Source organism: Stenella coeruleoalba, assembly GCF_951394435.1.
Source record: "Stenella coeruleoalba genome assembly, chromosome: 3".
In the NCBI taxonomy this organism is placed as follows: domain Eukaryota; kingdom Metazoa; phylum Chordata; class Mammalia; order Artiodactyla; family Delphinidae; genus Stenella; species Stenella coeruleoalba.
This window is the reverse complement of record NC_137148.1, coordinates 34,510,262-34,528,234: the sequence shown is the minus strand read 5'-3', so window position 1 is coordinate 34,528,234 and position 17,973 is coordinate 34,510,262. Positions and strand designations below refer to the sequence as shown.

Genomic DNA, 17,973 nt, shown 5'->3' with positions numbered 1-17,973 from the left:
TAACAAGGGAATTTATTATCGTTTAACCAGAGTCGTTTATTACTGAAGAATTTAGTAATAAATTGCACACATATCTAATGAATTAAAAAGAGATCACCATGAAGCAAGTAATAGAAAGTATTAACGCTTTCGGTCATACAACATAAAAACGTTGAATTCCTAGATTTTGCAGGAGGCCTGTAAGTGATGCAGTGGGGAAAAGAGAAGCTGGAGAAGCAGGTGGAGGAAAGAGATTTAGCTATTCACCAAGGTTATGATGAAATTAGGAAATAAGGAAATATCAAAATCAGGAGCCCCTCGGGTCCAGTCAGAGAATTTTTAATGCTACACTTGGTGTCCGTTCCTCTGCCTTTTCTGACCTTTCTTCGTGGAGAAAGAAAGAAGCAGAATGATGAGGATGAACAAGACCCCACTCACCCAAAATTTTGGAATGTAGATTCAACCCCTCCTACTTTACTGCACTTGCAGAACATTTCTTCCTACCGTGATCAGGTGAGGAAGACAAGGCAATCGAACAGAAAACTACAGCACAAAGAATTTAAGGGACCAAGTGACTATTAAGTGGCAGCGTTAAGATTCAAAACCGGGTCTTTGGACTCCTAATATAGTGTTCTTTGCTACCACACTACACTGCATCTCTTTTTCAGGATTTATTTTTAAATGCTAAAAACACAGTGATTGTTCCTCCTTTGTGAATCATAGAACTTGGTAAGGCTCAGCCTGGCGTGGTTAGAATAGAATGCTCAAGTTGGCGTTAGTCATATTTTGGCTTCATAGCTAACCTATTGTTGGATACTGAAATTGTGATGTTCTTTAATCTCTCTTTGCATCCCATTTTCTCTTTATCTTTGATCTGTGTTATGTCTTGAAGCTCAGAGTGAATGGAGTCATCTAGCTACACTGTTCTCACTGCAAGAATACTCTTGGTGCCAGCCATATGGTTTGCCCCCAAATACGTGTTGCCGTTTCATTAGTTTTGTGGCTTTCAGGAATTCTGTTTAGGCCATTTTCTGTGTAATTCTATGTCCAGCTTCATTTAGGAACTTAAGAGCTCCTGAAGAATTCTCCTGGTAGATTGTTGGAATGTTAAATATAGGTTATAAAAACAGCACAAACTTATTGAGCACCTGCTAAGTACTGGACACTTACAATAACCCCTGAGGTAAAGCGATGGATAAGCACAGACACAGGAACCTTGCCCAGCTAGTGTGGAGTAGAGTTAGGCTTTGGCTCCACTCCGAACCACTGAGCTAGACTGTTTACATGGAAAAGGGTCTCTAAAAGGTCTCTGTTGGTAGGGCACAGTTAATTCCGTCAGTTGAAATACACGCTTGATCCTAAACCAGCGTTGGTTGTTCATTGAAATCCAGGTGGCTGCTTTCACACCAGGTGTAGATCTTGCTCAAATAATGAGAACAAAGTAAGAGCTCCCTGCAGAAAATGTTCTTTGGAGGCCCACAGATTGTTCACTTTGTTCGCAGGCAAACCTGGAATTCATTGTGACATGTCTTATTTGAGTTATATTAAGTGTAAGGAGTCCTGACAACTATTGAAGTTCGAATGTTCATCGTTAATTTCAGCTCTTTAGTTAAGCTTCTGTGACACGTGCAAGCTTTCTTTGAAATCTGGGAATGAAAATGGATCATTAAAAATGAAGCAAAAATGAGGTTTCATTTCTACAGCTATAAATTGTCTTACAAATTAAGACCCAGAAGCATATAACTTGTTGTTAAAGGTATAACATCTATCTACTCTATGTGTATTTAGCACTACTTTTGACTCAATTAAAGTAATAGAGTTTGTCTTCTTTTGAAATCCACCCAAGATTCCCAATAGACTTCCCTTTTTCTTCCCATTCATTCATTCAAAAAATGTTGAGTATCTTTCATGCCATACACTGGGTTAAGTATACTAAAACCTCTTAATTACTAGTCTGTTGGTGAGTTGACAGATTATTACAAGCAGTAAAATCTTAATTAAGCCCAGTTGTTTGAAATCTCTTGCCTCTGATCGTACTTGGTATGGCAGCAGTTTTGAGAGAGAGGTGAACCAGGTAGTGGTGCATATTTCGGAAGGTAAAACATTGAGATGGCTAAAGATGATGACATCACGTGTGGTGCTTTCATATCCCAAAAGGAAGCAATAGAAGCATTTTTACCATTTTTAATAGAAGATCTAAAATGTGATAAATTAGCCTTCAGCCTCAAGGGAAATATTAATTTAGGCTCCTGGTGCTTGATACTTAGAAAGGAGCTGAATCATAATCAGAAGAAAATGATCTGAAGATCAAATCATCAGAGCTAATGTTTCCACTGTGCTCCATAGATGTGACCCAGAGGCCACCTCTATACTGGGGGGTGGTAGGGGGTGGGGGAAGGGGGTTAATGGGTGAAAGCCTGCTTTCCACTCTCAGTCCCTCTTTTATGTTTGAAAAAAGTGTACCGTGGCTAAAGGAAACTTTGAAAAAATGTGACTGTAGACCAATGCACACATTTTACCAATGAGCAAACTGAGGCTCAGACAAATTCCAGGAAAAGCAAATCACTATATGAGAAAGTGAATATAATCATGGTTTTCTACACTGCCTGGCCCAGCAATGAGCCATTTTACATAGCCGTTTTGTCAGCAGGTGTAAATTCTGACTATTGAGTTACCTACAAATTGTGATATAGCTATGCTGGGAGAACTGAACATAATGAAGGATGGGGGTTTGTAAGAAAGTCTTCATACACCCCAATAAGAAGTTAGTAGGTAATATCTAAAGCTGATTAATTAGGAAATAAATAGTCTGGTCAACATAGTATTAAAAAATGCAGAGGCTCAATGGAACAGAATACAGAGCCCAGAAATAAACCCACACACCTGTGGTCAATTAATCTTTGACAAGGGAGACAAGAATATACAATGGAGAAAAGACAGTCTCTTTAGCAAGTGATATTGGAAAGGTTAGACAGCCGCATGTAAATGAATGAAGTTAGAACACACCCTCATACCACACGCAAAAATAAACTCACAGTGGCTTAAAGACTTAAATATATGACACGACAGCGTAAAACTCCTAGGAGAGAACATAAATCCTAGCAACGTTTTCTTAGGTCAGTCTGCCAAGGCAATAGAAATAAAGCAAAAATAAACAAATGGGACCTGATGAAACTTATAAGCTTTTGTACAGCAAAGGAAACTTTAAACAGAATGAAAAGACAATCTTCAGGCTGGGAGAAAATATTTACAAACAATAAGACCAACAAGGGTTTAATTTCCAAAATATACAAACAGCTCATACAACTCAATAACAAAAAGACAAACAACCCAGTCAAAAAATGGGCAGAAGACCTAAATAGACATTTTTCCAAGGAAAACATTCAGATGGCCAATAGGCACATGAAAAGATGCTCAACGTTGCTAATTATTAGAGAAATGCAAATCAAAACTGCAATGAGGTATCACCTCACACCAATCAGAATGGCCATCAAATGCTGGAGATGGTGTGGAGAAAAGGGAACCCTCCTACACTGTTGGTGTAAATTGGTGCAGCCACTATGGAGAACAGTATGAAGGTTCCTCAAAAAACTAAAAGTAGAGTTGCCATATGATTCAGCAGTCCCACTCCTGGGCATATATCCAGACAAAACTAATTCGAAAGATACATGCACACCTATGTTCATAGCAGCACTGTTTACAACAGCCAAGACATGGAAGCCACCTATATGTCCATCAACAGATGAATCGATAAAGATGATGTGGGTGTGGGTGTGTATGAATGGATAAGGAAGGTGTGGGGTATACACATACACACACACACACACACACATACACAGAGGAGTATTACTCAGCCATAAAAAGAAGAATGAAATAATGCCATTTGTAGCTACATGGATGGACCTAGAGATTATGATACTAAGTGAAGTAAGTCAAAAGAGAAAGACAAATACCATATGATATCACTTATATATGGAATCTAAAGTATGACATAAATGAACTTATCTATAAAACAGAAGCAGACTCACAGACATAGAGAACAGACTTGTGGTTGCCAAGGGGGCTGGGCAGGGGAGGGTTGGATTGGGAGTTTGGGACTAGCAGATGCAAACTATTACATATAGGGTGGATAAACAACAAGGTCCTATTGTATAGCACAGGGAACTATATTTCAATATACAGTGATAAACCATAATGGAAAATAAAGTAAAATTTATTATAAAATTAAAAAAAATTTTAAATGCAGAGGTAGGAAGAAAATGTAAAATAGTACGTAAGTAAATGCTAAAAAAATTGAATTTTGATTTCTGTTCAGAGCAGGTCTAAGCATACAGAAGGGAGGCAAGAACTGCTGTTTTCTGTGAATATGTTATGTTTTTAACAAATAAAATTAAAAGTTTTTAAAAAAGGTATATTATGCATTTGCATTCTGTGTATGCTTCCTACCCTTGGTAAATAATAAGGTCGTTTGTCAAGGAGACCATTCCCTGGAAGAGAAAAATTAGCAGGATGCTAGAAGTGAAATTTCTCCATCATATGATCTAAGGGCTGAGGCTTGAGGGGTCAGATCTGCGGCAGGATGTTTCCCAACTAAATCAGTTATGCCTTTGGCTATTCATTTGGCACTCTCCCTAAATTATCTTAGGGACACAAGCTGCCTCCAGAAAGAAAGGAAAAGCATGACTGGGCAAAGATTTCAAACAGACTGTACTTACGAGATGATTTATCTGACAGTTCCTGTTGGTCCTGTGTTATACCAATTCTAAATAAGAATTGGTTCGTAATTACTCTTTTTAATGTTTCTTTTTTCAAACAGGGCAATGCACATAAAATCATGGAGAAATGTACATTACCACTGACAGGAAAACAATGTGTCAACCGCATCATTACTGAAAAGGTAAAGTGCCTTTCTCTTTTATTTCCTCTAAATGTCTACCACCTTTTTTTTTTTATAAGCATTTTAGAACTTTTTTGTTACCTTCTAAAAGTGTGTTATATTGGTAGTCATAGGATTAATTTAATCCGTGGGTAGACCTAATAGGAAGATTCATCAATTTAATGTTTCTAGATGGAGAATTCTTAATGTGAAATTCTCTGGAAATATGCATATACATACACAGAATTGAAATACTGTCCTTGGTAGCTTTGACAGTGTGATATAATAAAAGTTGTACTGATCCTTTATACTTGGGCTATTAAAATGGATGATATATACAAAGTTAAGACTACCTTTCTTCTTTGCTTTCCCAAATCGCAAGTACAAATTGTTGGATCTCATTTTAGGAAACTCAGTAAAAATTAGGTTTTAATCATTTAGGTGCAAATTGCAATACAGGCCCCACAGTGAACCAAGAAATCTATTCTTTTGTTCTTGCATGCGTTCAGCCCTCTGTTAGAAGGCAGACTTTAGAACGCACCAGCCATTTTAGTGTACCTCTAGATTTTATCTTCCTAAATAGAAAATATTGGTTAGTGGTACAACTGAAACTGCTCAGATCAGAGAGAAACATCACTGGTGGTTGCTACAGTCACCTTTCTGACCCAGATTTGAACCTAAGATGTTGGAATGACATAGTTCTCATAAATGAGCTAGAAGGGTGTCATTTTCTTGATTCAGTATCTTGATGAACCACAAAACAGAATTCTCTAGATCAGCGTTTGTTCCTTTGTTTTCTCTTAATGATGCTGTTCCTTTTGGCATTAATCTGGTTTAGAACCCTCATTCAGGTATGGTATGAAGCACCCTAAAGCAGCCTTTTGAAGTAGGTTAGAAGGCTCATAATACTTTTCTGAAGCCACATTTTAAGGAGAGTTCTGTCCTAAGTGGTGCCTTCCTCTAGGGCTGTTTATGTGGAATCCATAAAGATGACGTGTGGAGAAGAAAAAGTGGATAAAAGTGCAGAATATTTTATCTCACCATTTATTCCTTGAGTCTTATCATTTCATAAACCCCTCCAAAACCATGGATAGGACTTGTTGAAAAGAATCCATTACTTTGAAATCAAAGACAAGACAGTCCTTGATCCTGTTTTCTTTAATAAAGTAAGGTGGTACAGCTTCTAAGGATAATTCCAGCAACATTTTACCCCTGTTCTTCCTCTTCCCCCAGGTAAGCCCTCTCCCTACATCCCCACTCCACGTATGCCCTGACCTTGTTCTTACCAGTTTAGTGCTTCTGCGTGCAACAACTCCCACTCAACTCTACCTGTCCAAATCCTATCCATCCCTTAAGTCTAATGCAATTTCCATCTTCATCATGAAGAGGCTTCAGATAGCTTAGCACTCACAACTTCCTCTTCAGAGTGGTCCACCTTTCATTTTGGCACTTACCATCTAATACCTACATTTTCTCATGACATTATTCATACATTACTTGACATTACTCGTACATTACTTAACTGTACTGCCATTTAAAAAAATCTTCTACCCTTTCTATCCACATTGCTGTTTCATACATTTATCCATTTAATAAGCATTTTTAAGCTCCTTCTCTGAAGCTGACTATTGCCAACAGTGGATACAGAAAGGAGGACAGTCTTTGCCCCCAAGGAGCACATTCAAGGAGAGTAGACAGCAACAGTACCAGCCTGTATTAGAGGTACACTGATAAAGTCCATGAGAGAGCGACATGCCAAATGCTGAGCTGAGAACATAGAGGAAGGCTGCTTAACAGCCTGGGGAGAGTGGTGTTAAATATTAACTTTTTCCCAGTCTGGATCTTTTCTCCTCCAGTCTCAGCTTCTCTCATTTTGCCTTAACATTCTCCCTACTTCAGCCATGCTGAATGTTGTGCACTATGTTGCATCCCCTGCCCTTGTCCCCACCATGCTCTTCTGGGACTTGGCACATCCTGTCTCTCTCCCTGGCATGTTCTCCCCACCCCAACCGTCTGGCTAATTCCTGTTCATCTTTTATGTCTCAGCTATATAATTTCTTCGCTGGCAAGTCTTCCCTATCCCTCCCCAAGTCTTCTGGGTGCTTCCGTGAGTCTTAGTACTTACCCTAACTCAGCACTGATCACTGTATTGAAATAACCTTTGAGCTCTCTGCCTGTCTCACTCATCACTATTTGTCCAACACTTAGGATAATGCTTGACCCATACACAGTGAAAGACTGTTGAATAAATACTGTACTTTTCTCAATGAGAAAATTAATAGATTGAGTGAGGAGTCTTGAAAGATAAGTAGTTTTATAAGTGAGAATAAGACCGAAGAGGCCCTTCTAGGCAAAGGGAAGAAACATTGGCAGGGTCCTCAAGGAATTAAGAAAACAGAGTTTACTCAAGGACCTGTGAGTGGGATAATGTGGAGTGAGGGCATGGCCAGAGATTCTGAAGGCTGAAGGTGAAAAGCCAGTAAGGGACCAAATTATAAAGGAGTGTGAATGTCTTGTTAAGAAATTTGGGTTTTATCTGGAAGGCACTTGGGAGCCCTTCAGTGATTTTTAATAGTTGGGGACACCATTGATTAGATTTGCATTTTACAAAGAGCCCTGTGGCTTTTACGTAGAGTAGGGGGAGAAGAGATGAGACTCCTTCAGTTATCTTGGCCAGAAATATCAAGGTCCTTAACCACAAGACAGAAAGAGAGATTTCAAAGAGATTTAGGCGATGGACTCAACCTAACTCGATGATGAATGGGATGTGGTTGCTAAGGCAGAGGTGATTCCTGAATTTTCTGGCTAGAGGCGTGGTCGACCTGTTGTATCCTTAATGAAGGCTGGGTCTATAGGAAGAGAAAGGGAGGAGCAAGGGGAGGCAGGAAAAGAATAGGTGCCATTTGAACATACTCAAGTTGATATTCCGGAGTAAGTTAACATCCGGAACATCCCCGGGCACCTGGGGCTCAGAGAAGTCATCACTGGAACGGATGTGTGAACTCATTAGCAGACGGGGATAATTGGAGGCTTAACGGCAGATGGTGTTGTGTAGCAAAAAGGAGTAAAGTGAAAGGCAGCTACATATGGAACTTCGAGTGCCCCAGGGAAGGGAGTGGTGCGTTTACCCCTGTGCCGTATCCGGTAGGTGTTTAATAAATTTTGCAGTGCCATTAAGGGCATTGACTCTGGACACTTTGCCAGAGTGATATGGGACTAGAATTCCATTTTCAGCTCTTAAGGAAAATTCCATTAGTTGCCTGCCATTTGAAAGAGGCTTTGGAGATGTTATGACCCTGATTTCTTGGTTTCATGTTGCTAGAATGATGTGATGAAAGAGGCCTTCCTCACCAGCACTTGGGCTGTGACTGACTGCTTTGTCCGTAATGCAGCCTGTTATGGTGGTGAAAAAATAATAGAAGTATCATCTGTGAAACAGAGTAGTCGAAATATTATTCTTGGCAGTTGAACAATTGATTGTAGCTTTTAGGTTTTAGTGTCCATTTTTATCAAGTTTTTGTTTACACTTGATATCACTAAATGGAAATCTTCCTAAATATTTCAAAAGTAAATTTCCCATTTTTAAAAATCATAGATGCTTCGTTTTCCTTGAGAGGAAATTAGGGACCTTGACCTTGAGAGCTAATTAGGGATTGATACAGGTGTTCATTAAAGTCATTTGCCATAGATTTTACCTTCTCAGTCACTGAAGTCTTATATTCATGATACCAAAGTTGTCTTCTCCCCAAATCCTCTTCCTGCCTGTTCTTAATAACACACCCCAAAGGCTCTTTTTCTCTTATTTGTTCCATTTTGATAAATTTGTAGTTGTTCATAATACAGGGGAAAGAAAATCAGTATGAATGATGCCCCAGACACACTTTCTGCAAAGGAAAAGTGTCCAATTAAAAAAAAAAATTGTGGGCTTCCCTGGTGGCGCAGTGGTTGAGAGTCCGCCAGCTGATACAGGGGACACGGGTTCGTGCCCCAGTCCGGGAAGATCCCACATGCCGCGGAGTGGCTGGGCCCGTGAGCCATGGCCGCTGAGCCTGCGCGTCCGGAGCCTGTGCTCTGCAGCGGGAGAGGCCACAGCAGTGAGAGGCCCGCGTACAGCAAAAAAACAAACAAACAAAAAAAACCTGGTTATTATAGTAGCAAATTCCATCAATAGTCAACACTCATTTATTTTCTGGCATCAGCAGAGCTCCCTAACTGCCAGTTAGGGAGTTGGCATTTATTCTCACCAAAATATAGCAGTTACGGTTTACATTGTTTCATTGCTGATTTTCAGTCTTTTATCCTGAGTCTTTTCTCTCCTTAAAGAACTTGAGAGGTTATTTCTGTTTTGTGCTATAAATAATTACCGTAATAGAAATTGTCGTTGTCACTTTCTTGACTTCTACAGGCTGTATTTGACGTGGACAACAAGAAGGGCCTGACTCTGATTGAACTCTGGGAAGGCCTGACAGTGGATGACATAAAAAAGAGCACTGGGTGCGATTTCGCAGTAAGTGTTTCTGTGAACAAATCCAGCCACTTGTCCTATATCCTGAGCTTGATTAATGGGTGTTTATGAGACATGAACCATTAATTTGTGATCATTTTTGGAGTTGACCTTAGCAGAGAACAGGAGTGAAAGGAAGGGTGCCTCCGCTGAGAGCAGGTGGCAGCAGGAACAGGCTGTGGCTCATGGGCCAGGGTCTGGCTCAGGAGTCAGAAGGGGGAGGAAACCCCAGGAGCTGCTGGAAACAGCAGGTTGAGCTTCAACTCGAAGCTACTTTCTGTCAAGTCCCTTGCAATCCTCTGTTCTTGGGTTACGTATCAGCTGTCGCCAAACTTAATTAACTAAAAAATGCGAGCCACACTCAGAGAAACGGTACTTCCTTATTTTTAAACCCATCTATGGCTTATGACTTTCTCTTTGATTAACTTCTTTGCCTGATGGTTCCATCCCTTGGAGATATTAGAATGTCGAGCTTTTGACACCACCAGATTTATAGTCACAAAATAGGTGTTCTCTGTATTTGAAGAAAAACTTAGTGCATAAAACTCTGCTTACAAAGCAGATAAGAACATCAGGGGAGTATCCACTTAAGAAATCTCCAAATCCCTTTTTAAAACTAAGAGAATAATACTGTAATATAAATAATCGCCCTTTAATATAAGCGATTATTTATGAATCACCAATCACCTACCTAATGGGGGTCGAGAGGACAGCTCAGTCCATTTGAAGTTAATCAAATGTAAAGTCGAAATGTGTCTGAGAAAATGAAGAGATAGACTTTACTTCTCACATAACTTTTTAAGAACAGCTCTATGTGTTAAAATGAAATATATTTATAATGAGAAGAAATATTGCAGCTACCCATCCTGGAGAAGGTAATTTAATAAAGCTTACTTGATAAATCATGCATGTATTTCATACATTTCTTCCTTAGGTACTACATGCTTGGCTGGTACCTGTCAGTGCGTAACAAATGTCTGTAAAAGCAATTTTGTTGCATAATTCATTATCCACATATAATTGTGTCTGGTATTATATGAAGGTCTTTGTCTATTAACCTTTTTTTGAATTTCCCTTTGGAAAAAAAGGAGCTTTCCAACAATACCTTACATGAAAAGCTCATCTTTAATTAACTTTTCAATGACCCCAGGGGGTAAAAAATGGGATTTGTTTATAGTTTAACTGTTTAGAATTCCTTACTCCAGTGATAAAAGCAAACAGTTCTTCTTACTTAATTAGCTATTCTTTATATTTTTTCCCTATGTGGATGAGTTAGTCTCTTCTTCAGCAGATAGCATTTTTGAGGTCTATAGAATGTTCCAGTCTCTGCTGCAAAAGGGAATTGCAAAAAAGATCCTCATTGTTATCAGGTTTGGGTTTTTTTTTTTTTTAGTCACGTAGGTAAATCAGGAATGAAAAAGATGTATTTTTACTGTTTTTACTTTTTCTTAAAGTGCTAGTTTCCACGTCTTGATACATTGAAAAATATCTCTATGGCCCCTCTTTTATCACAGTACCACCACCCCTCCTTCTCTTTTGACATTGACATGTAATCTTGTTTCCTCCAAATTAGGCTGTTGAAATGAAATGTTAATTTTTATGTCAGTGTTGCCCTGAAAAGGTGTAGTATCAGCTAAACCATCTTGACAGAAGAACTGGATTTTGAGGATCTGATGATCAATGGCATCTCTTTAGACCCTGACAGATGAAGTCATGTGTATCAAAATCTTTGTAAGGCTAGGGTCTGGAGTGTTCTAATGAATAAGATGTTTTGCCTAATAGCTGGGTTATCAGTAAGATACATTTAATAATAAAAGTACATTGGGATAACATCTCTTTATTTGATAATTCAGAGGTATTCCATGTCATAATTCAGAAGATATCTCATAAGATTATTACTGCATAGGTAGCATTTTACTCTATATCTGACTACATTACAACTTGCTCAAGATTTCTGTTTGAGAAAGGATTTCTGTTTCTCAGCCTTCACTGTATACCGAGAAGTGAACATTCTAGAAGAGAATAGTTAGACAGACAGGTTGTTGCATAACAGTTAGACAGACAGGTTGTTGCATAAAGAAAAAAAAGTAAAAACCTAGGTCAAAGTAATTGTGAAAATGTGTTGGTAAAGGTCCTCTGTACCTAAGAATATGGGCAAGTGTATGGGCAAAGGATACAGAATGTGGATATAAGCTGATTGAGAAAATCCTGTGAATTTCAAAGAAAAAGACAAGATATGACAGCATCAGATAACAGGGCATGACAAAATTGTGGTTTCAGGGTATTAAAAATAAGAGTTATAATGAACTATTTGGGCATTAAAAAAAAAAAAGAATCACTAAGACTTTCCTGTGTGCCACAGTGCAATTAACAAAAACAACAACAGAAATGTGAAAGGAAAATGTGTCCCTTAGGTATCACCTGAAATAACTTCTTAAAAAATTCATAGTAACCATAGTGCCAGCTGAAAAGAGTTTTCTTTTCAATTAGGAGGAAACTCTCTTAAGGGTCATGGTATATCTAGAACTCCAAAGGAAGCTGTGGAAATTTTGTAAAAAAAAAATGCAGATATTGACTATATTTCTGGAACCTTCATCACACTTCTAAAAATAAAATTCTGGTCAGGAGTAGTTCACAGCAAAGGAAGCCAACCCATAATGGACAGAGATCTTGTTCCATACCATCACTCTCCTTCAAAATGCAGTTGTTATAAAGAAAGGGACTTCCCTCTATATTTCTTGGGGATTGAGTTCCAAATCTATTGAGAGAGATAAGGGAGCTGGGCAAGTTGAGGTTAAAAACATCATCAGTACAAAGCCCAGAATGAAGGATGGGGCTTTGGTGTACAGCCACAAAAGCCTTCCCAGATACGAACCCCTGAAGTGGGGAAGACTTCAGCTCCCAGTTACAGGCAGCCATGGAAAATCATAGGCCTTCTACACAAGGGCGAGTCTTTACTGCTGAGCTTCTTTCCATGTGACTGAGAGCAAAATAGAGCACGTGCTGCCTACAGAAGGCTGATCCCGATGAGGAAGAAGAGTTGGGCTGAGTTTCACATACCCCAGTTCCTCTGCCCAAATCATCATTTAGTTGAGCCATTAAGGGACACACTTGAGGCCAGAGTATTACACTAGGAGGTGTCCCTCCACATGGAAGGGAATGTGAGAAGTGGGAATAAATGCTCCACTCCAGCACTGTTGCTGGGTAGAGCCATACACACATGTTCACCCTCTACAAATGGTTGATTGTGATGCTATGCAGAAATGCTTTTCTGTTGTTCTTTAATGCTACTAGCTCCCAACATTTTTATAACTAAGGAGTCCTTTGGTTTACTTTTTTCCCAGGGCACTCACATTTTGAAAATATTCTGTCTCTTAAATAAATATCCAATAATAATTCATTTTCAAAGAGTCAAAGTGATACTGCACAGTTCCTCATATTATAGCTGTGACAAGCTAATGAAAATGTTAAATTTCTTTAAATTTTTTGGGCTATACTTGCATCACTTAGCGTGTTACTGCCAGCTATTTGATGGGTCAAATAGAAAGAAAAAAGGAAGGTGACATTCCACCACTTAAATTCCATGATCTGCAAAGTATCTTTTTCAGTGAGTAGTTAATTCAATTGGTTATTCATTTCTTTCTTTTCTGATGCATGCTTGAGTTACATAAGTTTTTCTTTACTATATATGTCTGTGGACCTTTTTAAACTAGAATATTTGTTTCTTTTTTAACTTAAAACTTTTTAAATAAATTGAATCCATAGTTGAACATCATGGGGTAGAATAAACTTCCAGAGGTTATTAGTCGTCCATGATTATTTATTAAACCCCAAGTGTATGTCCCATATTGAGCTATGAAATGTGAGTAAAATAGAACAAATTGGTATAGTTCCTCCTCCTAGGGGCCTTGGTCTTGTTCTCTAGGTAGGAATACACCTAAACCACCAGTGGCAAAACATCAAATAAGAATCCTGCCTATTTATATGTTTGCAGTGGAATCTGAAAGAAGCCAGCTGTGAGCATTCTTTGCCAAGTTGAATAAATTTGTACTCTCAATATCTATTATGAACTGGCATTATACCAGAATTAAACAGTATACTCTTTGGATTTCAATGGACTGGGAAGACAACTCGTTAGCTTATCTTATGCATTTAAATCATATAGTCCTGTGCATAGCCTGTAGATCACTTTGGAAGGATAATCTGCTTCAGCTTACACAGACTTACAATGTTGATGAGACTGTGAGAGAACAGATGAAAAATGGAGGTTCAGTAGATGTTTTTCTGTACAAAAATAGACAGGCCAAGTCAGTCTACATAAAGGTTCACCTTCTTTTCTGATAAAAGTCAAGTTCCACACTGAGGATATAAATGATACTAAGAGCTGAAAATAGGGCCAACATGACAAGGAGAAGGATCAGATGTTTAGTTTAAAAAATCAAGGTGTCCAGTTTCCTTTTAAAGGTAATGCCATAAAGCACCTATTAGTGCTTTATGGCATTAATCACCTATTGATCTGTTGTCAAAAAAGAGTTTTATTTCATTAAATTATTTCCACAGATGCTCTGTTTAAAAAAAGAAAATCGATAGTTTGTGAGACACACTTTCTAAATACTCGGAGCCCATATATCTTTATTCTTTTCAGTAGAGTTGAATATCTCTGCAAATGTGGGCTGTGACTTTTGTCTATTAATGTCTATTACTTTGTCTATTATGATATATCTGTTCTTGGAGCTGGCAAGTCTGAATGAGCTCTCATTTATCCTAAGATATGGATATGTACCAAGCCATTCCTATCCTTTTTATTCTAGACATGTCATTCTTTAGGTAGAAAAATGGAGAAGGGGGCATTAACTCTCGACACTGTGAAGACTTTATAAACAATTTACAAATGAACTAGAAATGTTAAACTTCATCAAAGCCAAATGATTGCCTTCTATTCTTAATACTGACTTAACCTCTATTAGAAACCTTTCTTCTAGTTCTTGGAAGCTTATCTAATCCAATCACTCATTCATTCATTTAAAAAAATATTAAGTGTTTATTCTGGAAGGCAATTTAGACCCACTTCAATTGCCACATCCTTGAAGGTCTCAAAAATCACCTAAATTTTAGTATTCCTTACTGTGCTGTCCATGGGGCCTGTTACTCGGACTTAATGGATATTTGCCAGATTAAATGAAGAAATCTGTACCTGCCATTACACCTTGAAAAATCAGTCAAAATTAAGCCAGACTACTTATATTTAGGTTTCTTCTTCCACCACCTTTACCATTAAATGTAGATCTGTCCTCATATTTCTCTGCTTCAGGACTCCTAGGAATACATTTGCTATTTTGTACCTTGAACATAATTATAGTTAATATTTTTAATGCTGTTACCTCCTTTTTGTAATAACTTGGTATCTTCTTACCGCCTTTATATCATTTCCACTCTGATTATGAAATTTCTGATAAAAGTTTGTCATCCAAAGACTACATTAAGTATCTCTTAACAAAATTGTGAATTGACTGGACCTATTTTGAGGATTTTGAAACTTGTGCCTTGCTCTGTGTCTCTGTTTCATCAATCTCAGAGCTCAGTGGTCCTTTCAGTAGATAGTTTGGTTTTCTGGACCCTTTATTTGTCTCCCGCGGCTCCTCCCCCACCTCCTCCTAATTGCAAGTCTTAATGATCCTTAATTTTTTTTTTTTTTTTGTGGTACGCTGGCCTCTCACTGTTGTGGCCTCTCCCGTTGCGGAGCACAGGCTCCGGATGCGCAGGCTCAGCGGCCATGGCTCACGGGCCCAGCCGCTCCGCGGCATGGGGGATCTTCCCGGACCAGGGCACGAACCCACGTCCCCTGCATCGGCAGGCGGACTCTCAACCACTGCGCCACCAGGGAAGCCCAATGATCCTTAATTTAAGAGCTATAATGCAAGAAGGTTGAGAACTACTAAATATACAAAATGTAAATGGAAAAGGTGTTCTTTTTCTCAGTGGTTCAGAATGGAAAATAACAAGGAAACTCCTGGTGAGGTTCCTGAGAAGGCTGCTTGTTTCCAAACATCACTCAGGTTTGGAAATTCAAAGTAGAGATGTTTATACCATGAGGTTTTTTCGTAAGTTGCTTATTTATTTCTCTTTCTTTTACCAGGTTTCACCAAAACTCATACCAATGCAGCAGATCGCAACTTGAAATGTGGAGTAGACTTTTGTCCCAAGCTGTGTGTTTTTCATTTTAACCACATGGGATTTTATTGAAAAGACATCAGTAATCATAACTGTATATCTAACAAGCAGTTTTTGACTAGTTTTCTGTCATCTTAATGCTTTATACAGCCATGTAGACTTTGTTCTCTCAAGCGTACTGTGACATTTTAATGAAAAACAAAAAGAAAAAAAATATTATTTGCTTTATAAGTGCTGAGAAGGTCATATTTACAGTTGGTGCTCACATTGGGTTTATCTTCATCTTCTGTGGTATGTACATTAAATTGTGTGCAGTTTGTACCAAGATGGGCCCTTACTTAGGAAGAGTTTCATTGATGTACTTTCCCTCCTAAGTAAATCATGACACGTAGAAAAAAAAGAATGAGGGAGAAAATGAACTCCACCCAGAGTATACCCAGGGGAGCATCGTACTAGTCCTGAAAGATAACATTTGTGTGAATTTTAATCAGGAGAAATGCTGTCTTAAGGGTTATGATTTTCCTTCGGCCTCCTCTGTCTTTTTTTTTTGGAGCCTCTGATTTTGTGATTACATCTTGTTTCCCTAGAGCATCCCTTCTCCCACCCCTCCTAACCACCCCCCCCCCCCACTTTTTGTAACTAAGTAGATGCCCAAGAAGGCAAACAGGAACATCTCTGTGTGGGAGAAGTAACCTGGTTTGTGGGAGAGACCGAAGGGTATAGGGTCTATTGGTGCTGACATCCAGCCGAGAAGTTGCCTTTATAAACAAACCAAATAACCATCTGTGCTTTGCCAAAGATTAAAGTTGCTTTTAGCAAGAGGGCTATAACCCTAACTGACCTAGTCAGTTTTCTCATTTTTAAACCGTACAGTATTCGTGTGTATCCAGAGGGACCATTAAGTGTCTTTCTCTGTGTTACTGTGGGCTTCCTATACAACACCACTTCTTAGACCAAAAGGGGCTGTGCGGTAATTCATCGTGAACCCATAGTAACAGTGACAGCAGAGTTAAAAAAATCCTTGCTTTTCAGGGCCTCTTTTTTCTGCTCAGAAAAGTTTCTAAATGTTGAATGCCTTTTTCTGAAGAACAGTGTTATTTCTTCTGCCCAGGCTTGTTCCTTGAACAAAGTACTTTTAATTCAGCTTTATCAAACTAAGGGAAATACTGATGAGCAAATCCAGGATTTGAAGAGCAGTGAACTTCATTCTTAGAAAATAAACATGATGGATTAGGTTTTGCAAGGACCTTCTCCGCAGAGGTATCCTCAGTATCAAACAGTTCCCCAGGGAGTATACCAAGCATCCTGCGTATCAAATGGGAGAAAAGTCCAGGCACCCTGAAGACAGGCCAGATTGCTGTCCTCTGGACAGAGGTAGGCGTGGTACAGTGCGATACACCATTTCTCTCATACCAGATATAGGAATTTATGCATGTTCTTAGCTGATGGTTGCCACTGAAATTCACTTTCTCTTCAGATATAGCTACAGTTCTGTCATTTCAGAGGAAGGAGAGGGTTTTTTTGTGAGAAGCACACTCCATATATAAAATGGTCCCTCTGGCTGGCTGCATGGTTGAAAGCATACTCTCCCAGTACTGGTAAAACGGACTTTTTAAAGAATTTGCCAGGTCTGGAGAAATGATATACATCCATGTCAGAGTTATGGTTTGGAAAATGTGATATTGATGGTTGCTATATTTGTAAACTTACTTATTCTGTGATTCTAAGAATGTTCTTCACTTTGAGTGGCAAATCCTAAGTAGATGGCTTTATATTCTTGATTAAAGAGTACCGTGGATGGGGCTTCCCTGGTGGTGCAGTGGTTGAGAGTCCGCCTGCCGATGCGGGGGACGCGGGTTCGTGCCCTGGTCCGGGAGGGTCCCACGTGCCACGGAGCGGCTGGGCCCATGAGCCATGGCCACTGAGCCTGCGCGTCCGGAGCCTGTGCTCTGCAATGGGAGAGGCCACAACAGTGAGAGGCCCGTGTACCGTGGAAAAAAAAGAGTACCATGGATGTTAAGAAATGCATTAAGATGTACAATAAGTATTCCAAATTGATATAGATTGGTGTGATTGTCCTTTTTCTCATTTGGGAATGGCATGCCTAAACATGGGAATAATACAACAGAGATTGGTGGAATAGCCAATAATAAAGTTAGCACACTGTACCACTTCTAATCGAGTTACTGCTTTTTCTTTTGATCTTACCAAAGAAAAGCTATTATCCTTCATGAAAGAACAAATGAAATGTTTACCTAGATGAATTCCGACTTTGCTCCTTGTCAAAGTCAATGATCTGTCTATAAAAATTGATTATCCCAGATTTCACGTGTTAATATTTCTTTGCTTTTATGTAACATTCCTTTAGGATACACACACATCAGTAATTTCCCAGTGGGGTGTTGCGTTTGCTTGCATTTTGAAGTGGCTCTAGTGATGTCTA

General features: G+C 39.0%; 1 protein-coding gene across 5 annotated transcripts in view; it reads left to right on the top strand.

Moving 5' to 3' along the window:
- Window positions 1-17,703, top strand: part of OXCT1 (3-oxoacid CoA-transferase 1) — a 144,098-nt gene extending 126,395 nt beyond the window's left edge. For 3 of the 5 annotated variants that reach the window (XM_079917113.1, XM_079917112.1, XM_079917115.1), the window contains 3 exons: window positions 4,796-4,876; window positions 9,261-9,362; window positions 15,496-17,703. In XM_079917113.1, coding sequence (XP_079773239.1) covers window positions 4,796-4,876; window positions 9,261-9,362; window positions 15,496-15,537 — 225 coding nt within the window. In that variant the 3' untranslated portion in view covers window positions 15,538-17,703. Of the gene's footprint in view, window positions 1-4,795; window positions 4,877-9,260; window positions 13,659-15,495 lie in introns of those variants that run through there. The other 2 variants (XM_079917111.1, XM_079917114.1) reach the window with 1 other exon arrangement.
- Window positions 17,704-17,973: the final 270 nt, after the last annotated feature.